Source organism: Salarias fasciatus, chromosome 14, assembly GCF_902148845.1.
Source record: "Salarias fasciatus chromosome 14, fSalaFa1.1, whole genome shotgun sequence".
Lineage (NCBI taxonomy): Eukaryota > Metazoa > Chordata > Actinopteri > Blenniiformes > Blenniidae > Salarias > Salarias fasciatus.
Genome location: NC_043758.1, coordinates 14,087,757 through 14,110,147, shown reverse-complemented (window position 1 = coordinate 14,110,147; position 22,391 = coordinate 14,087,757). Strand labels below are relative to the sequence as shown.

Genomic DNA, 22,391 nt, shown 5'->3' with positions numbered 1-22,391 from the left:
ATGCTGGATTTCACTGGAGACAGCGTCTTCATATAAATACCAGTTGGCTCAGTCATCAGAACAGCTCACAACCGTTCCACTGTAGTGACTGCAGCAATAACTCATAGAAATAACTCACAATACCATTGACAAGAGCTAATTAAGTAATTCATGTACCTTTACAACCTTGACTGACTGAAAGAAGCACAATAAAGAAAAATGTACATTTACTGATAAATACATTAACTGCACAATGTGGAAGTTTATTTTCATCCAGCTGTCTAAATACAATAAAGCAATGTCATTAATGTCATTAATGGTCTTTATTTTAACTGACTTCAGATAGTTTAACCACTCGTAGGTACATGTTTAACCACACACTAAAGACAGGATGGTCTTGTACAAGGTGCTAAATAATGTTGCATGCAGGAGATGCTCTTTACTAAAATGTGCCACCAGGGGACGCTCTTATTCTGTATAAAGAAGACAGTTTACATCTTCAGAACTGTACCTCTTGAGCAATCTCAGTGGGATGTCCTGGATTGTCCTGTGTGATTATTTTGTTCTAAAATCATTATCAGTTTGAACTCCTTTGACATCAGACAGTGATGGACTCTGCTGTGAGTGAAATAGAAAAGCGGTACAGGAAACGTGACCTTTGGCGAAATTGCACGTAATATTGTGCATCATGCCCTTCATGATGATTTAAATTATTAAGAAAAAGGAAAGACAGACAGATTCTGTAAGTACATTCAATGGCAATTGGATGGACTGTTTATTAAAAGTCGATGAATGATAATGCTGGAAAACCCATTTATTGAAATCGAGGTGAACAAACTGACTGAGTCACAGCTGATCTGCAGTCTTGTGTCAATATGAGTCATACCATGATCAGCAGATCACAGCCTGATGAACTCAGAAACCAACTGTAAGGTTTGGTACTGAATGACCATTTGTTTTGTGTAATGAGGAGAAAGGCCATTACAGGGGCCAAAGATGATCACACTCCCTTCGTAAATCTCCTACACTAAAGGATATTGTATCATGAAATATTCTGAGTCAGTATTGAAATAGACTTATGCCACTGGCCCTCTGCAGGCCTCCACCTGAACAAATCAGAGTACTGCTAAAGCTCAAGATTTCCAAAGATTACACTTGATCCTGTTGTAATATAACCAAACAAACCTGTCAGTCTGGGTTTTTTGAGGACAAGCCCACTTCATTGTACTTAGATTATAGTCTCTCCACAGGGCAAGGTGAAAAAAAAGAATTCCCTCACATGTCCCTCAGCAGTAGATCATGTGCTTTCCAGAGAGAGACAAACATTGTAAGCTTTGTTGCCAAAATATACTGTAGGCTCCCCGTCAGAGTGAACACAATCAAGATGAGGGTGTGTTATAGAACTACAGGAAAGCCTCTCGACATCACAGATTGAAAATCAACAGGTCAACACTGCAGTCTGACTTTGTGAATTGAAAGTGGAACACATCGTCCTCACTGTTATAATATTAAAACCTTCTAAATCATATATTGCGGATTATCCCTTGTTAGCCTTTTCCGTCGAGTCAGTGATTTCACCTGTGCAGAGAGTATTTCAACATTTCCTGCAGGGTTCCACCAACGCATCAGTTTTTTCAGATTAGAATTAGATTAAATCAAATATACATACTGTACATCCAGAATTCCTCCAGGGAAGAGAACGGCTTCATAGAGATAGCTTGTGTGTACCGGTATTTGAGGGCAACATGCAAGCATACATGTCATTAGTAACGAGAGCTACATATTTAATCGTCAATGCCAGCAAAGGCCTTCAATCTTTAATTGGAATTAGTCATTCCAACCTCAAGTAGGATGATTATTTTCAAAATAAAAGTTGTGCATCAAGTTAACTTATGGGATAGCAAAGTAAGGATGCATTTAACGTAACTGTTTTCTATTCTTTGTCTACGGTGAGTCGCAGATTAGGTCATGCGATGGGGATGGCGTTTTTCGCTATATCTGCTTTGTGATGATGATGATGTCCTTTTAGCAAGCAAAGTCTGATTGCATGGATTTTTCCAAAAAAGGTATGCAGTCTTCAGGGAGGAAGGCTGGGGCATCCACCCTGGGTGGAGGGGTCAAAGCACGTCACTTCAGAACGTTGCTCTTCACTCTTTGGAGGGGTCATGAGATTTGCTGTAGATTCAGACAAGCAGCAGCAGGTTTGTGTTATTACACTGGATTGTTAGGATGCTTTCTGTTGTGTGCTTCAGGTTCATGAGGGAGTGGCGTTCCTTTTCCTCCATATTGACACATTGAAACAGTTTAGGCATCTGTCAACAGTCCACCACTGGGCGGCTTCTTCCTTACACCTCATAAAAATGGCGGTGGGAGGGCGAGAGTCTGTGTGTGTGTGTGTGTGTGAGAAGAGGTGGATGCGCTGGTGGAATTTAAAATTGAGGGCTAGTGAGGGTCCAGCAGAACCCCGGGGGACTGCATTAGGCATTATTCTGAGCATTCATCGATGAAGCGTGCACTGGAGGGATTTACATGTGACTTTCAACTTTCATCCAGTGCCAGCTCCAGGAGACTTCAGTTCCCTGCGATGACGGTCTGGAGAGAACAGACACAGGAAATGGATGGATGGATTATGTCTATCACAAAAGGGAACGTTTGCCAATACTTCAAGTACCACACTGATCCATCGTCAAGCAGATGGAAGTGATTTTGTGGGAGGGGCTACTAAAGGAGCCAGAGGGTGAAGGTCACAGAGAGAATGGCAAACACAGCGATTCCTCACACCGATTGTTCTGGAGAGTGCAGTTGCATTGTGGGTCTTTATATCAAATATTCCTTCATGAGACATCAAAGGGTCTTCGGAGGCTGTTTCCACTCTTTTTGATACCAATTCCAAAAATCTCTCCCAGCGAGTCGATCCCAGTTTATGTTTTCCAGGCACCTCTGTGTCTTCGAGTTGTTCCAGATTCGAGCGGCTGTTGACTGAGGCTCGGTTCCACTTGTCACAGAAGCGGCTCTTGTAATTCAGTATGGATGCAATTTGCAGTCGATGTCGAGCTGATTTTGGGAACTTCTCCTCTCCTTTTTTGGCCCCATCCCTACAGTCTGATTACTTTATAACTGGCATTTACCTTTTTTTTTTTCAATAGACCTGGTACTTTGAATATCAACTTTAGCACATTAATTATTAATTCTAGCTCTTTATACTCGACTCCAGCACTTTAACATCTGGTACTGACCACCTGTGTACAATAACAACTAAGATTGTAATGTACTGTAAAATGTTTTATTATGATAATGTTTCTCTGTTCTTTTTTAAAAGCAAAACAAGAAGAACAGAACTTTTTAAATATAATACTTGTATTTTCTTCCTTTAACCTGTTTGTTTTTATATTTTAGCTGGGGGACTACCAATGGAAATTAGCTTGGTAGCTAGAATTGGGTACATTTACATTTTATTTTATTTTTGTCCATTTACTTAAAATGCCATTAAAGTTTATTATAAAGTTGGGGTGTTGATAAAATGATTTTTGGGGGAAGTAGAAGCTGTTGAAAACTTTACATTTGAATGGAGGAATCAGATAAAATATACAGACAAAAAAATGATCCAAAATGTTTTTAAAGAGGTGTTTCTTCATGAGTGATGAGTATTTTCGAATTGAAATTCATGTCAAATGCACACATGCCTCAGGCCCAACGAAAGCAAAAGTACTGAATCTTAAGCACATTTGACAAATCTAACCTGTTCCTAAAACATTTTCATTTTATTAAAAGAGCACAGTGCGGCATAATCTCTGAGTATCACATGCCGGTCCAATGAATAACGCAAAGCAGCATGACTATCTTTTCATTCTACTTTACCGTAATAAGAGCTTTTTTTTAAGAGTAGAATTGAGTGGGAGTCATAGCTTGGTAGTTTTTTTGTAGATAGTTTTTTTATGTGCCCCCCTTTAGAAATGAATTTCCTCAGTAGGTGCCTCGTTTATGTTCCGTATTTCACAAGTTGCCATTCAGCGTGAGACAAACAGATGCCACCATGAGAGAGAGAGAGAGAGAGAGAGAGAGAGAGAGAGAGAGAGAGAGAGAACAGAGGGAGGGAGAGAGATGTTCAAAACTAACCTTTAGAGAAGTACTCAGGCTTGAAACCAGAAAACCAGTTGCCAAAGCATGCCACGTTGCTCTGATTGACCAAATCATTGATCTGATTGAAAAATATTTACTCATGAAAATAAAGGGAAAGCAAAAAACAATTGCATGCAAGACTTTCGAAAATAAGTTTTGAGATATTAGTGACTTTTGCTTTTAGCATCTATGCTGAGATCAGAGGTGTTTTTCACCTTACAGGGTAACACGAAAACAACTTTGTGTGTTGATGGAAAATAGGAACAATGCGTCTCTTATGAGTCCAAGTTCACATTTTAACATGTTTCTGCTGTTTGTTCACGAAAGCACACATCAGCTTTGCATGGTTTGTTAAAGCGTTGCAAAAGAGTTCTGCACCGTGAATAAATTGAACTGACTTGAACTAAGTTCCTCTTACTGTTAGTATATGCCCATGATACGGTGTTGAAGCCAACTGCGTGGATGAGGATTTGCCAAACATCAACATTTTACCTCAAAGCCAAACAAGACCTGAAGTTAACTTTCTTTGGATTAACAAAAACATTCAGGACAGAGCTGCTGGAGACAGAGTTTCGACACTGGGAAGGTTTTGAGAAAGAGAATTTGCAAACATACAAGAGGTTTTCACGTTTTAGGAGAAACTCCCCTTACACATGCTTTTCTGAGAAAACTCAACTTCTTAATGTTTTGCACATTGTAAGATATTATGACGTGCTGTTGGCACTGTTAGTTAATAAAAAGCAGAACTCTTCTTGTGGTTTTAATTGGCAGATCTAATTACTTTTCCTGCCATAAGGACGACACTATGTGCGCAACAGCATGTGTGTTTAACACATGTTTAATAATGCTGGGATAAGGCATCCCCCCGACCTTCCTGAAGCCCTCTCACACCCATCCACTATATTAGTGGTTAGGATATTCAGGGACAGTATTCAAAACTAAAAGCATGATTTTCTCTGGCTGTAACAGATCTCTTTTAAAAAAAACGTTTTTTTTTTTTGTTTTTTTTTCACAAAGTCACTTGATGCTTTTGTTTTGTCGTTATAAGAATATTGATGTTCAAAGCTGCAATTACAGTACAATAAAGCATGTTAGAGATATTTGGGTTATGTTTGAACAGTACGATGATTATTACAATAAATTGTAATAAATTACAGCCATTCAGCTTGAATGGACTCAATCAGACGGATGTAGAAAGATAACGTAGAAAGAGCACACATTTAAATCAAGCCCAGTGAAGGGAACTACCGTAGAACCCAGCTTCTGTTTGGTTTGTGATATCGTACATGTTGTAAATATTAGTTGCATTTGAAATTAATAGCATGCGCCACAGTGCTCAGATGTACTAGCCATCTCATACAAAAGGCGCCAGTACCCTCAGTGCTCTGTGTTTACTGTTCCCAGAGAGCAGATAGTGGCTGCACCTGCTCCCGGTTGGACTCTTTATTCACGCCACCTGCATCTACTGGAACAACTGCACCATGGTAAGTCCTGTCCTCTAATGCTGCATTTTGCATTGTGTAAAAAGGTCAATAACTCTGGATTTAAAGTGTTGTAAACCTGATCCTGGAAACTATTGTTGAAAAGTGCTGCAAAACCTCATTTCAAGGCAGCTGATTGGTTCCCCTCTCCGGCTCCCTCCTTAATTTTCTGTTTCTCTTTCAATCACGCCACTTTTGTTTTCTGATGCTCTTCTTTCCACTCCCGTTTCTCTGTTTTTTAGGCACTCAACTGTACAGACATAGATGACGTTTTGGAGAAATACTACCTCTCACCCACCTATGCATTTCAGTTCTGCGTTGGCTTTCCAGGCAACCTTTTGGTCATTCTTGGTTATATATTTTTTTTGCCAGAGTGGCAGAGTTGCAATATTTACCTCTTCAACCTGGCAGTGTCGGACCTTGTTTTCCTCTGCACACTTCCCCGCCTCTCGTACCTGTATGCAAACGACCAATCAGAAACCAATCCCATGGCTTGCATTGCCAACCGCTACATCCTGCACGTCAATCTTTACTCCTCAATCCTCTTCATGGTCTGGCTCAGCATGGATCGCTACCTGCTCATAAAGCATCCCACGAAAAACCACCGCCTGCTGAAGCGACGGGCGGCCCTGACCATAACGATCCTGAGCTGGGTCGCCGTCAATCTGGAGATCACCCCAATGATAGGACTGATGATTCAGGACCTACAGAGCGGGAATTTTACTCGCTGCAAAGACTTTGCGAGCTTAAAAGGCGATATCGTCGATGTATTAGGCTACAGCTTTTGCCTGACCTTGACTGGTTACCTGCTCCCTCTGCTTGGGCTTTGCGTGTTTTCCCATCGAATTGCACACCTGCTCAACGTTCAGGAGCGAGCTCTGCAGCGCAGGACGTCGTCGTACAAGCGACCTCTCCGGGTGGCGGTGTCAGCTGCGGCCATGTTTCTGATTCTCTACACCCCTTACCATGTGATGAGGAACGTGAGAATCGCGTCTCAGCAGCCCTGGGCAGGACTGCAGCTGTGCACGAAGACGTACATAGAAATCCTCTACATATTTACTCGACCACTGGCGTTCCTGCACAGCGTCTTGAACCCGCTCTTCTACTTTCTCATAGGAGACAAGTTCAGAGATCTCCTGCTCTCTCGTCTCCGAAAATTATTCAGAAAAAAAGAACTCCAACAAGAACCAGCTTGACAAGAAATTGCCACGAGACTTTTATCAGTGCTGTACTAAAAGCACATGTGAATCTGCTTTTACAGAAAAATGTGGGGTTTTTGGTCTGTATTTTGTGGTTTGTTATTAATTTCCTTATTTAATATGTCTCTCATTCTCGACCAAAGAGGTTTCCAAAGTGTGTGTGGGGGACAAAGCTGGGAGACGCCAGAGAACTGCAGCCCAGGGAAATGTTCAACAGAAAGGAACAAGGAACAGAAGGCTGATATTTAGGACTGATAGTGAGAGTTAGTGAAATGACAGTGGGACTATTTTATTTATGATCTGTACGATCATTCATAATTCAAAAAGAGGACTGGTTTGGATGATCTACTCATTGTTGTTAATATTTTTTAATTTGAAACTTTTTGTAAGAGTAAAGTAATAAACAAGCTAAAGGTACAAGAAAGTCCAATGCAATTTATAGTACTTTGGCACATTAATAATAATTTTCTATTTGTCATGATAGAGCATTTGCTTCATTTATTAAGTGCCCAGATGAGGAGATAAAATCATGTTGTTACATTTTTAAAGATACAGATATAGAAGAGAGTTGAGTAAGGTTATATTCAGGAAAAGAGAAATACCACATACTGTTGAAAACTTACTTACAATGACAATGATTGAAACTAGAAATGCATTGTTTCACATTGTTACTACAACAGGAATGTTTATTTACCGCAATGATATTTCACCTTTTTAACTTTTCGGTCTTGTGACAAAGGGCAAAAGGAAAGATCTTTAAGTTGCCTGCAGGAACTGCTCAGCCGCAATAGTTACATTTCTGAATGATTATTCAATCTGTTTGGCTTAGATCTTTGCTGAGGTGAGCTGGAAGTTTGGCTGCATAAAGTGATAAAGTGAGATGCTGAATATCCAACATCAACTCTGCGTGTGCGTCTCCTGTATCGACAAAACAATTCACTCCGCTTTCACCCCATGTAATCTGAGATGTGGAATTTCTGGATATTTCTTTGAATATCTGCACCTTATTTGCCTCTCTGTAGTCAGCAGCTAAAAATCTCTCCTATCTGCACATTTTGAAATAGAATGTCCTCGACAAACACAGAAAAGAGGAATGTTTATTATTCTTCACACGTACAACAAGAGGAGCCTTTATCTCTGTTGAAAATCGGTCAAGGCAAACAGTGTCATGATTTGCTCTCTGTTGTCTTTGTTTTTCGTGGACTTAAGTGTTCCCAGCGTGCTGAGTTGCGGAGCACCATACGTTTTGACCTTTTCAACTGAGTCATCAGCAGGTTTTTTTTTTTTTTTTTTTTTTTTTCTTAATGTTCATTTTGAGAAGAGTTTTTCCAAAAAGGTTTGTTTTATTTCCCAAGTATAGTATCCGGACTTCAGCCAAGACTGTTACATGAGTGAATGAATTACAGAGAAAAGAGGAATAAAGGGTCTGGATTAGCTCAGCGGTTCAGCAATTCATCACTGTCAGTGCGGTATATTGTGCATGTCATCTGCTTTGTGTAAATGTGTACTTCTGGCAAATACATGTCGGCTTTAAAAATGTCAGCGTGAGAGTACCTATCCAAAATGTTTTACGCAGCATTAACTAAATTTCTGTTTAATCCTTTGGTTTTTCACATGTGGAAACAAGACATGGAATTTAAAAAAAAAAAGACTTCATCAGTTCGTCTTGTCTTGCTGCCTCAGATTCTTTTGATCACAATGCATCTTTCCATGAAGCTCATTTCCCGTTATGTTAAGTCCGTTAATTTTTTTTTTTATGTATTGTTTGAAAGTCATATATGATCATCTAATAATTCAATCATTTTCTTCAGATGTCTCCAATGTGTTACACCATTTCTGTTTTTATTTCAAAGCTGCTTTTATTTCATTCAGTTGAGACTCGTCCATGGAATGAGTTAAGAAAGGAAGCAGTAATGAAACAGGACTGGTTCATGGTCTGTGTGCATTTCAAGTCTTATGTTTCCTAATATAAAACCGCAGGAGTGAAACTGAAGCAGAGCCAGCAGACCAGGCCAGGAGGAATGTAAGGACAAATCCAAAGTACCACTTTAAACGTGATACGTTGTTTTAAAGGTACTCTGGGGTTATTGTATTTCAACCGAGGTCACAGAGTAAAAAGGTCATGTTAGGCCACAGGATCTCTACAAAGTGTTTTTTTTGTTGTTGTTTTTTTTACAGTTATTTCTTCAGTGTCCGTGAGGTTCTGCGTACTATGTGACGTATGTCATTACAATAAAAGAGCTTTGTTTCATAATCATGTAGTTCTTTATTCATCATTGTTTCATGCGCTATATTACCTTCACTCAAAAAGCTCAGTAGCAAATCAATATGTTTATCAGAAATGAAGGTTTCAGACACTTCTTAAAACTTACTTTTCAATATTTCTTGTCAGAAATCCCATGGAAGAATATATGTGGTAAAATTATACTATATTTCTACAAAACAGGTGTTTTCTTACTTTCTCTCTTGCCACTGTGAAAGTAGAATGCTTTGGCAGGAGGCTGTCATCTTGGCTGATAAAATAGCTCACATGTAGATTGGACAGGCAACCTCTCATGCCTGGTTGATAATCTGCAAGAGGTCGAAGAGCAGGTTCATTCCTCCACGTCCAGGACAGAATCCCTTCTGGTCCTTTTGTATCTGAGAATCTACTGTCAGTCCAACTGCACAGTTTCTCTGACTGGGACACTGGGCTGACGGCCGTTCTCCAGGAGGAAAAAACCCCAGACAAGGCTGGGCACCGAAAAAATACGTCTCACTCAATCTGAAAGTGAAGGGACAGATGTATGGATGTCTAAATTATGGATGGAAACCAGTGATGCTTCGACCACAGGCTGCATTCATTACAACAGCACTAGAGCAGCCTCGGCTTCAGCCTGTCCTGCTGCAGTCCACGCTGCTCAAGGAAATAATCCAAATCTAACACAATGAAAACTTCTAACAGCTCCAGAGCTGCATTAGTATCACATGTGAAAGAATGACGAACAAGGCCAATATTTTTTTAGGACATCAAATTCAAAATGAGCCAATAATTTGTTTCAACCAATAAAAAGCGTTTTTTTATAACACTTCATATATGGTGCGAATGTTTTGCGAATAAATAATCCAATCATCACAAATCCTTTCAAACTGTTTGTATTCAGGATAATTTTCTTGAAATATGATTGTAGAAATTGACATCTCTTCCATTGCCCCACGGATTTAGTTCCTTTTTAAGCCAGACGTTTAAAGCCAGGTCCCTTCGCTCGATACACCACCAACGTCTTGTTCAAGACGATAATTATCCACATGTCTTCACTACACTAGAGCAGCTATTTCCTTCTAGTGTGTTCCTCATCTGCACCGATATGTATTTGTACACAGTTAAGGGAGTGGAAACTGCAATGAAGGAGAGGCGAAAGAACAAGCCATTTTAATGTCAGATGTTATTGAAATTAAACATTATGCAAATCATACACTGTTCAAGAAGGAAAATCATGACAAAAGTAAAAACAATTGAATTTGAATTTTGTTTTAATTAAAATTCAATTTAAAAAAAATTCTATAAACAGTTGAGAATGTGTAAGTATTCAAGCAAAGGAGCCAAGCAGCTCTGTAAAGCTTGCTCAAAAAAAAAAAAAAAAAATTAAAAGTTACACGTTGTAATGCTGATATATGTTCTTTGGAAAATGAAGAGGCTGCTTAAAAAAAATAAAGAAAGAAATAGTGCAAAGTGCACTGAATGACATTATTTATAGACTTTTAACTGCTTCATATCAACAGTTCATTGATTGCTTTCCATAAAGTAATCATCCTATGAGCAGAGCAGTCAGAGGGCAAAGTTACCGGCCCGGAGTGACAAACAAACCGTTTCACACGTCATCTCACATGACTGTTGAGCTTCGGGGGAGACAAACGCAATGAAACACTGCGGGACATTGTTGGAGCCGAACGCTTGAGCAGAAAAGCACAAAAAAAATGACTTTGTTCAACAGCATTCTTAAACAGGTCCAGAGTTTGAGCTCTCACCTATTGTACATCTGTCTGTGCCAGTTTATTTATTTTTATAATCCAGAATGTGGGTCATATTAATGACATTAATGGTCATTATTGTTTCAGATTGGAAACATTTTCCTGTGAAGTTGTGTTATTTGAAGAAAGAAAAGGAGCAGCATGCACACAGTCTAATATAACTTTATTTATTGCTTGGACCCTGAACGTTACGGAGGCTAGTAGAGATTACAGTCCAATATAACAAAACCCCTTTAGTCCCTTGTGAAAGTCACTATTCTCCTTATTTCAGTCATATTTATACAGTTTTGTACAAATATTTTAGGTTGATGTGAGGATAAACTATCTGGTGGAGCCATTTCAAAAAGGGCTCTAATTATTATGAGAGAAATTGGTACTTAATGTGATGATTACCCTTTGCCATCAAGGCAGCATCAATTATTTACCAGCAAGCTTGTAGAGTCTTTTATTGAACTTGCACAAAGGTTACTTGACATCTCGAGGTCTTTTTCAAGTGTTTCTGTCTCTTCGTGCTAATTCACAAAGACTCAAGGTCAGGGGCTCGGTCTTAATAAACACTGGCTAGTGGCTATATACTTCAGGGCAGAGTGTGTATGGTGTTCTTGTGCATGTATATATGTTTTATTCAGCAACTGAGATTTTTTTTCCAAAGAGTCAAATAATATGTGCTTGAGGTGACTTGTTGGACTCTGAATTGTCTTCAAGTGTAAATATGTGCTTGTCCGTCTCTGTTTGCCCGGCGGTGGACTAGAGACTTGTTCATGGTGTTTACTTCCTTATCGGATCAGAACAAAGCGTTATCTCAAAACGGTCGAGTCAGGTCAGCGAGACTCGGTTATTTGTCTTGAAAGATGTTTTTCCTCTTGTTCAAATGGCTTCATCAGTTCAAGCTGTTAACCCTGACAAGTAGCTGTACTGAATACACTCCACATTTAAACAAGTCCAGTCCATCTGATTCTATTACTCTGAGACGTTTCCCATCTTGACAAATGAAAGCATGCATAGACATAAAGCTGTTTAGAAGATGGACGGATGAATGGATGGATGGATGGAAGGATGTATCTTTGGAGTTGTTGTGCCTTTAAGCTGGTGACAGAGATCTAGCGATATATAAAACCTTCCTGAAACGTGTGCACAGTGATGAATGTCAGTGAAGGTAAACTACTGTGTGTCTATAAGTGGTATGAACTGTGCTTGTTACAGAATTGCATTTAAATAAGGTGTAATATTCTACCTGGAATGTGGATTTTCATAGCAAAAAAAAAAAAAAAGAATCAGATGATGACTACTTGCTGTACTTGAAAGCATCTATGAGCCACTTTTGTAAAAAAAAATTATACAATTAAGGAGTTGCTCTCTCCTCGATTAAAAAAAATCACTCTGCTAAACGAAACACACCCCTTTTCCAATCTTCGATGTTATAATACCCGAGTTGTAGTTTAATAAGCACATCAAAACAGTCTTGGGTTTCAGTGTGAGCTGCGCTCAGTGATCAGTGTTAACTTTGGCCAAACACACCAATGTCAAAATCCTTTCCCACTTGGCCAAGACTGTTCCTGGATCCTTAAAACCCCTAATGAGATAGTTCAAATTTTTCCATTGCATGTCTCACTAAGTAATAGTCCTGAGAAGATGGACATAAGATCAGATAGCAGTTTCTATGGTGCAAAACAAAAATAAGAAGCACCATGCCAGGCCGGGTTGTGAGATTTGGAGTCTGATTGTTGCTCTGGTCGTGTGCTTGTTGATATAAAACACATTGTCACTGCCGCGTGCTTATGCCATTAAAAAAAGGAGAAGAAGTAACGTCCAGTTTCATACTTTCATCTAAATGCATGTGTGCAAAAACAAAAACCAAAAAAATTCATTCATCAATAAGTATTTACATACATTAGCATAGTTGCAGGGAAGGAAACACATCACAAACTGTTAAACACCAGGTGGGAAGAAGTCACACCCAAACAAACATGGGTGCCTTGGATGGAAAAACTGGAATAAAACACTGGTCACCAGGGAAAAGAGTTTCTTTTACAAATTCTCCTTGAGCCATTTGATGTAGTTGTACGTCACCCGTCGTCCAATGAGAAAGTCAGTTGGCCACACGGTGAACATCAACACTCCGTGGTATCCCGTGTCGTAGTGTTCGTGGAACACCTCGACGCCGGCCGCACGGAGGCGCGTCACGTACATGAGCCCGTCGTCTCGCAGCACATCATACTCACACGTCAGCACGTAGGCCTTGGGCAGAGAGCGCAAGGCCGAGTCCGGGACCAGCAGGGGCGACGCCCTCGGGTCGGCGAAAGCCTGGGACGGCCCGTCTCCGGCTCCGGCCTCCCCTCCTCCTCCCTGCACCACGGCCGGAGCGCTGTAGTTGTACTTTCTGTGGTACGTCTCAGGCAGGAAGGCGCTCCAGTTGACAAACTTCAGCAGGCCGGAGGACTCTGGGTTGTTGTGGGCGTTGGCCATCATCGCTCTGAAGAGGGCCTTGTCACTCGTGAAGTATTCACTCCAGAAACGCACCATGAGCGTGCGCGGCAGGATGGGCATGTGTTGATTCTGCTGATAGGAGGGCGTGTTCAGGTCCAGGGCCTGAAGTACCGGGTAAATGAGGGCTTGGGCCTTTAAGTGGACTTCCCGTCCAGGCTCCTTCTGTAGCTGTGAAGACAAACACAAAAAGATGATTGTCTGTCATTTGGTCAGCTGAAAAAAAAAAGAAAAATGAACAGGGAAAAGCATTTCCAACACTGCAACTTTTTCTCTGCTCCTCAATCAACTGCAGAGTAGACCGCAAAATCCAACCATCAGTTAAAATATAGTGCACTGTGTCTTTATCTATTCAAGTTTAAATGACACAACTTGTTTAAATCCCAAAATATTTTGAGTACACTAGATTTAAGTAAATATTATCACATGAATTTTTCTTTGTTTATAACAAACTTGGACAGACCTCGCCTTTGCTGGCAGGGTCTTGACCCCCCCATCTGTGAATTTTGATCAAATGTACCAGTCATGCTTGCTTACAAGATTAAAAACATGAATGTTTCATAACTCTCTGGCTCTCCTCACTAACCTGCTGAAAACTCTGCAGTACTCCATTCCCTTGAGCTACATGCCTTTGGATTTGGAGTTCAACTGTTTGAAAGTACCTGTACTCTGAAGCCTCGATGCACTTCGATGTTGCAAAACAAGCAGCTCAGCTTGATCACCTTTATTTTTCATGGGGGTCAAGAAGGCTGCTCTCACACTACATACATTGGCACGGGATGACTTTATCACACTTGGGGTGTTTTGGGGGTATTAGATGCGTCCCTTTCTGTCTTTTCTGCCACTTCATTCATGTGATTCCTTCATTATGTGTGTACTTTAAACAGGGTTTGCATCCAGTGTTGGAAAACAACAAAGCCGAGCACTATCCTGAGAGAATTCACCAAAGTCACGATTACAAAACTAAATTCCAACAAGATCATCATAAGAACTCCTCATATTGCTCCGGTTTATTCCCTCTGTATTTGTTTTGTTCTCGCTGCTCATTGCACTGGTAAGATGTTTTTATTCCCTCCTGCAGTCTCAGGATTACTTTTATGCAATAAAATGACATTCGTAGTTGTTCCTCTCAAGTAATCTGCAGGGAAAATAAAGAAATCCTGTCATCATCTTTGTTCGTTTTTTCATTTCTCTTCAAAACAGCCAGTTCTTTTTCTATTTATATTAAAAAACCTGAATGTTCCTGTATAGTCAGTAAATATTTATGACATATGTTTATAGGTTTTCCTTTTGTAAATCTCCTTTTCTCGTCTCTTGTAAAATTTCCCACCAATGTAATTGATCATGTTGGTCCAACTCTCTGTTAAAGTGATTAAAACGTTAAACTTTCGGGTATTAAAGCTTTACTGTATGATTCTTTTCTAATTATGCTTTCAGAAACCAGTCCATTGACATTACTGGAAAAGCATTGCTGTGCCAGGGCTGGTTCCATGATTATATTTCCAACACTCAGTTCATTCCAACACAGTACAGAGCCAGTCCGCTGTTACACACTGGATTTGACTTCAGATTGCAACTTGAGAATACATGACATGACAACAGCATAAATATTAATGCAATACAGACAAATCTACCAACTGATGATGAGACTTCATCTAACTGTTTCACATCAATTAATTAGGACACCCAATGATATTAAAATTCCAGTAAAGTTGTATTGCACAAAAACTAGTTATGCTGTCATTCCCTAAGCAATAGAGTGTGCTTCTCAATAAACACTTGACGTGTGACGAAAAGTCTTCTGCAACAGTGAAAATCATTACACCTTGTATTTTTTGCTTTAGATGCTCTGTTTATAGTGTGTTTGAAATGATTGAATGACATGACTATGACCAGGTATATAATAGACAATGAAACATAGGCACTCGATTAGTCACACGAGACCTAATGAAAGCAGTTCCTGCAGTGCAGTCTAATATACAGCTCTTCGTTATAAGCAGGCTCATAAAGTTCAGCTCGTGCAAAGTCTTCACAAAGTCACGATTAATCACCAGAAAAAAGGAACAGGGAAGCAATTAGCTCCACTACCTGCTGGGAGACGGCAGCTGCCAGGTTCCCCCCTGCACTGTCTCCAGACACGGCGATGCGTTCAGGGTCCACAGAGAACTGGGCCAGCACCCCCTTCTGGAGGAAGTGTTTGACCACACGGTACACGTCCTCATACGGGACGGGGAAGTGGTGGGCAGGGGCGAGACGGTACCTGATAAAACAGATTAACGCCAAAAACATCAATAAACATGAGCTCTGAATGTCACGTGCACATCCAAAATTTTTAAGCTCGGGAAAGTAAATAAGATGACGGCATTTTCCCGACAGATGATGAGCAACCACAGAAGACACAGTTCGAGGACGGTCAGTACCAACTATAGTTTCTGCTCAGAGAAAAGGGCCTCAGCATTATTTTACAGGATCTATTTTTGATTAATACTTGCACATAAACTAACAGGAAAATGTACAAATTATATATCAAAAGTTACTATGAAAGTTCACAAAATCCATGTAAAAAAATGACATAAACCCTTTACAGTAACTGATGTATTTTTTTTGTCTTGTTTGAGAATAAAAACTAGTCTATCAGAGGAGTAAACTCATGAAAAGGATGAGAAATTACTTAAAATGATCTACTGCAAATGGAATCATCATTTCAAATCATATTAAACCACTGATAAAGTTATGACATCTTTCAGGACATTTAATTCCATAATTAATCTATCTAATCAGATTAGATCATTTGTAGTGTTTAAAGGGTTTTTCTTTTCTTTTTTTTTAACTTGGTTCCACCCAAAAAAAATAGTTGCTGTGTGAGTTCATTAGATAGTTCATATTTATCTTACACTCACCCCTGACCTGCAGGTGTCACCTACAATGTTTTATTTTACACCCCAAATGTTAAACATGGCACATCCTGGGCCTGCAGTTTGATTTAATTAGTAAAAACATCATTAGCAAAGTATTGCTAGAAATTAAGATAAAGAGAACTCCTCAAACCCCACAGTAAGTCAAGAGCCACAAAGAACAAGCATAATATCATGATTTTAGAAACTCGCAGTGCGGTTGCAAAATGGGGAAAATAAGTGCAGAGAATTGTGGATTAAAGAATGTAGACACAAACTACAGCGCTCAGAGACAGAGTCAGGAGCCGGATGTGCTAAAGAACAACAGGGAAAGGCCCGGCGAGTCCCAAATGAAAACCTGTTAGCTTCACTCTACTGCATCATCTCTTCAGTCCAGCCTGCGACTAATGAGAGAAGACAGGCACATGTGAGAGAGGAGGAAACGGAGACTGAGGGGTAGAGAAGGGGGGGAGGGGGTCGAATTTAAATATCGGTAGGAAACATGTTGCCACACAGTTGTTTTTAATATATCATGTTCCTAAAATTATTTTACTCTCCTTTTTATGCATGTGTGTGAAAACATTTACACAGCAGTTCCTGCAGCGGCTGCATGCAAAACACTTACTCCACAGAGAGAACCACTGCATCCAGCTCCGTCACAATTTTCCTGGCCAGGAGATCATAAGGACTCATCCCTGCACAGAGGAAAGGACACAAACACTTCAGAAAATACTTTTTAGAAGCATTATGATCACAGCGATGCATAAAACCATTCCTGATGATGGCTCGTCACCTTCCATGAAGGTAGCAACACGGCGGGACTTCCTGGAGAGATCTGTTGTACCGTAATTGTTGCAGCCGTTCAACAGATTGTAAGAACAGCGTGAGACATGTCAAACTCCATGTCATGTTTTTACGTTTTGGATTAGAGAGGGTTACCACCCTCTGAGAATCCCGCCGCTCCAGCAGACGGCGCATTATTTACTCCGGAAATTGCGGAAGCTTTGCTTGTTGTGTTTTACAGTTTAACCACTATTTTATGACCTTATCATTTTTTTAAATATATAATCCCATCGCAATAACGGTCAACGGTAGTCGATAAGAAGTTGTAATGCGATGAGTCACATTAATAATGTAATGAATTTACAGTGATTTCCTGATTGCTATGACAATGTAGCCTTGACAGAATAGTGACTCTTCATTAGTCGTAATTCCGAGGGGAAAAGAAAAAGACAAGCCGACCCATCGACTTACGGGAACTCCCCAGACACCATCCTCCACCGTGCAGGTATATGACGGCTCTCCTCAGATTCACGCTGTTACCCGAGTGCTTAGGCTGGTACAACACCACCTCCACTCCATCAAACTTCTCTATCGTCACCTTGACGTGCTCATCAGACACGGGAACTATGTTTTCCAGCAGCGTGATGAGGTACATAACCCCCATGTAGTCCTTCAGGCCCAGGCGCTCGCTGAAGTCTGCCTGGAAATGGAAACAGACAGATGTCATGAGGTGAACAAATAGCTACACCGAGGAGTATCACTCCACATACAATGGATCTACTGCAAACCACGTCTCCCAAACTGAACAATAACCGACTGATCAGATATGAGAGGCTTTTAGATGTACAACTTTGCGGTCTGCAACGGACTCAAATGTTGCCTTGTAATTTTCTACTTCTTCCTCTGAAGTGTTCAAACTAAATAACTTATTGCGGCGAGACTGGTAATCCACTCTGTGTGCTGAGGCAGGCAGTCGGTGGCGAGCATGAGGCTGATCAGCTGATGCTTCTTCATGGTGACCCCATCAAACTGCTCAGAACACTCCACTGCCATCAAGATCACGGAGAGACAGCAGGGAAAGTCAGTTTGAAAATGTGGATTAAAACGACAAAAAAAAAAAAAAAAAAAAAAAGATGAAGAGGTGCTGATATAATCTACAAACATTCACTAATACACTCTGATGTGTTCAGCCTGGACAGAGATTCTTACAGATAACTAAACAAAGCAAGGTCAAATACCAGTGTTAGAGTCCTTCATCTACTAAAGACCTCTCACGTGTTCTTCGCCCTACAGTAAGATTATTTTGGGAAAACAAAAAGGCTTCAGGTATACCACCATCATTCCTGCATCACAAATATGATTGATCATGTATGAGGCAGGAGACTGCACTTGCACTTTTTTGAGATGGTATGAGTTGTTGACGGATGTGAAAAGTTTTTTAAGCAGTAAGTAACATGATAAAGACATGTTATAAATACATCTCTGATGATTTATTAGAAGAATATGAAAGAGGCAGAAAGCATCAATCAAAAGGAGAGAGCTAATAAGCTTGAAAAAGCATGAAAACACTGATGTACAAACGCTGCAGTAAACCGCAGGTGAATAAACAGAGGCCCGTTTCCTTAATATGGTCTATTATTAGACCAGGTGAGCAGGACTATACAACACATGGATTAGCATCTGACATAATCTGGTGTAACCAGTATAACCACATCAGCAAAAACCAGCCTGCCACTAAAGCCACACTTGAAGAAGTGAAATAAAGGCAATTCTGTATATATATATTTTTTTCAAGATATAAACCATGACCGATGTATTTAAAAAAAAAACAAAAAAAAAACAACTTAGGTTTTATTTTCAGAGAAACTTACCAGGTGGCTGAGACTCCTGAAGAAAGAGTTGGTCAGCATGAGTTTCCATCTCTCCTCTATCTCCTCCGGGATGGGCTCGTAAATATAATAAGCCGTCAAAGAGCAAAGAGCCACAAACACAACGATGCTTCCCAGCCTCATTTTCCAAAGAGCGTCCCCGGCCGCCGGCTGGCTGCGCGCTGCGAACACGAGAGTCCCAAGTTGCTGAGCGAGTCGCTCCGGTGCGCGTCCGAGCTGAAGAGCCTCGAGCGGACAGAGAGATCCGGACGAGCTTAAACCCCGCAGCGCCCGGCTGCTGTCATTTGATGGTTATCTGCGTGCATGTTGGCAGGGATTCGCGGCCGCTCGTGCGCCCTCCGTGATGCATGTCAGTCTCGTGGAGAATTAATTGGAGTGTCAGTGATACGGGAAAGGAACGCGCGCGCGCACACACACAAACCACACACACACACACACACACACACACACACACACACACACACACACACACACACACACACACACACGTTGGGAGCTCACGAGGCACAACCTTCCCACCTTGGCCCGCGACGCAAATTCCTCAGGTGCCTCCTAATCGTGGGCTTACACGGGACGCAAACTTTGCCGCACGATGCAACAGCTGATGCACCAACACTCGCTCGTGCGTTCTTATTTACAACGTGAGGGAGCGCGTGGTCTCGCAGCGAAGAGGGGCGTTGGGTCCCCGCAGACTGTCGCTGCTCAGCCTGACCTATGCAGCAGGTAACGCAATGCTCCCGTGGCTCACAGCAAAATGTGTATCTGAACAGCTATGGGTGCAATGCAGCACAGGCTAATTTTGAGATTGGGGACAGAGTCAGATCAGATTTCTGGGTTCCTGGTACAACTGAGCAACACCAGTCTCTGATGCATTGGTTTACAGAGGCAGAGTGTTCTGTTTCATCTGCTGACAGGATATTATTCTGTTCTTGTTCTGTTAATGATAGGGAGATGAACTGCATGTGCTCCAGCACTACTACGACTAAAATTACGTTTTCTATAAAGTATTCTTTGTATTTCTTACATGCATTTGTTTGGTGGATATGAAATATGTTGAAAACGTGGTTCTTTGGAAAACTTGAAGATGCATATAGAAAAAGATTGGTTAAATAAATAAATACATTTCAGGAACTAATTTTTGACTGCAAAATGCAAATCAGAATGTGGCAATATTAAGTGAAGTTGTTGACATTCTCAAAGAAGACATTTCAATAGTAGCAAAGTAATACAAATTTACCTCTCGAAATACTACTCGATTACAGAGGACAAGTGCATTTAATGCTAAACTTGTGACTGAAATTTTAATGCTAAAAAAAGCTTGTCCTTTATCTTGTACACGTCTTAGTCTAAGAATATTACGAGAAACATTTCCTTAGTGAAATAGATAAATGTTGTCTCAGACAAGTTGACATCAGTGTATCCAAAGTGATTTACTTCTTTGGTGCAAATTGCTCAAACTCATGAATAATTGATTCGACAAAAAGAAGAAAGTTGAAATTCAAGTTAGCTGAATCTCAAGGAGGTAAAGGAGTTATTTCAATTCAAAAGTTTGTACGCTGGTGAGTTTAAATTGTGTGTTGTACAGTAGTCATATTCCACTGCAAGCTTCATTTCAGAAACCCGACCCACATGCCTCCATGTGACTTTGACTTAACGTTCGTGTTACGGTCTTTTAAATCTTTCTCTCAGTCAAGCTGGAATTTGTAATTGGTTGCTGTTGGGGAGCCGGCAAGTGTCTGCTTCCATTAGCCATCAAACTGTAATTGAGACGCAATCTGCAGGATCCAGGGCGTGACAGAGGGTGAAAACCTCAGCGAGACCGCTCAGTGCTGAGCCGCAGAATACCAAATCTCTTCTCTGAATACAAAATCACACTTCAGACACTCAGGGATTCCCCCTGGAGTTCCCCTTCCTCCGTTCCCTCTCCAACCACTGGCCTCCACTCAGCTTCTAAGAGAGACCACCTCAGTTTGCTAGTAAATCTTTCATGGAGTCCTCCCCACTCTTTGCATCTTGTCAGTGGGGAAGACGGGTGTCGGAGGATGCGTGGGTGGGGATGTTGTCTTCATCTACATAGAGCCATGCTGTGCAGCGCTAAGCCACGTGGATGCACAACGTCCTGCTGTGTTTGTGTGTGTGGGTGTGTTTGGAGGGACGGGCTGAAGGCAGATTTGAAAGTGTCTAAAGATTCAAATAAGCAGTCTGGGCGCTGAAGTGTGTATGCGTTCATACTGTAAGGTGTGTGCTTACCAGTCTAATCCCCAAGTAATCCCACACTTATGCATACATGCATAAGTGTGTGCATGTGTGTGTGTGTGTGTGCGTGTACATACGGAGTGACAACATACCATTTGTTTATGCATGCACGTTCTTGACATCAGCACATCTACAAGGGAACATTAAAATTCTTAAAACTAAAGAGCTTCGTCCTGAACTCCCCTATCAATGATGAATACGAGCGCCACACTAACTTTTTAATTTGCTGAGCCCCTGCTGGGACAAAGCAGTTGAGCTGCACGATGAGAAACATCTGAAACCACTCAGCTTCCAATATAGGCTGAGATGACTGGAATAAAGTTTTTTTTTTTTTTTTTTAATGTAAGCACCATAAGTTTGAGGGCATTGCAAACCCCCGCTGGCTAATGTCAAATGTAATTAAAATGATGAGATTATCCCATCTTCAGCAAAAAAAATGAAAAAGTTATTTTTGCTTACTTCAGCATACATATCTCTCCACAAGGTCATGATACTCCCAATTGTACAACACTGTAGATATTCAAAAGTTGTACAAAAACAACTTCAGCTTCTTTCAGGAGGTTTCTTTGGAGACAGTGGATATGGGACAGAACCATTTTTCATGTTTTATTTCAGTACATAAATTGTAAATGGAATTAACTTAAAAATCAGGTAAAAAAAAATAAAGCCCTGCAGCAGGCTCACAGGTTTTGACATTTAAATGAAATAAGTTTTACAAAAACCCCAGAAAGGTGAAACAGAAGTAGGTTTACAGTATGGTAGCAATAGGAACTAGTGGTTTAGTGAAGGAAAGGCAGATGGCAGATGTCTGGCAGCCCTAATTTACTGTATCTGAAGGGCTTATTCAGCTACATTAGCGGAGTCTGTATCCAACAAAAAAATCCTGTGGATTGAGGTTCAGCAGGCCAGGCTAAATTCACTGAATATCTCTTACACTGTCCTGACATTATAAAAGCTACAAAAAATTGATGAATCTGAGACAGGCTCTTTGTCATATTATCTCTGTATCTTAAGAAATCACAGAATACCTGTGAACTTCTCACATATTGTGTTTTTCACAGTATTCCCGGGTGGCAGAACAAGTTACACCAACTGGCTTTGATTTCAAACTGTAGTCCGGGAAGAGAGCCACACTCTGTTCATCAGTAATTAAAAGGATTGCTTTATGTGGGTTATCACTGTGTCATTTGTCCCACATAAATAATTTACAACGGTGCATATCAGGTTACCTCACGTTGCCGTGCCTGTTTGTGACCAGTGGACTCTTCTACAGTCCTACAGGCAGGGCTTGTTATG

At 40.7% G+C, this 22,391-nt stretch overlaps 2 protein-coding genes across 2 annotated transcripts; one reads left to right on the top strand and one right to left on the bottom strand.

The window, feature by feature from the left end:
* The first annotated feature begins 5,492 nt into the window (after window positions 1-5,492).
* Window positions 5,493-8,456, top strand: LOC115401127 (succinate receptor 1-like). The gene is made up of 2 exons (XM_030109315.1): window positions 5,493-5,582; window positions 5,822-8,456. Exons 1-2 carry the CDS (start codon window positions 5,580-5,582, stop codon window positions 6,773-6,775), a joined length of 957 nt encoding a protein of 318 aa, XP_029965175.1. The 5' UTR covers window positions 5,493-5,579; the 3' UTR covers window positions 6,776-8,456.
* Window positions 8,457-11,738: 3,282 nt separating this feature from the next.
* Window positions 11,739-19,210, bottom strand: aadac (arylacetamide deacetylase). The gene is made up of 5 exons (XM_030109304.1): window positions 18,822-19,210; window positions 17,422-17,650; window positions 16,793-16,862; window positions 15,362-15,533; window positions 11,739-13,444 (listed from the first exon to the last, which is right to left on the bottom strand). The coding sequence occupies exons 1-5, from the start codon at window positions 18,960-18,962 to the stop codon at window positions 12,818-12,820; spliced, it is 1,239 nt and encodes a 412-aa protein (XP_029965164.1). The 5' UTR covers window positions 18,963-19,210; the 3' UTR covers window positions 11,739-12,817.
* Between the last annotated feature and the right edge of the window lie 3,181 nt (window positions 19,211-22,391).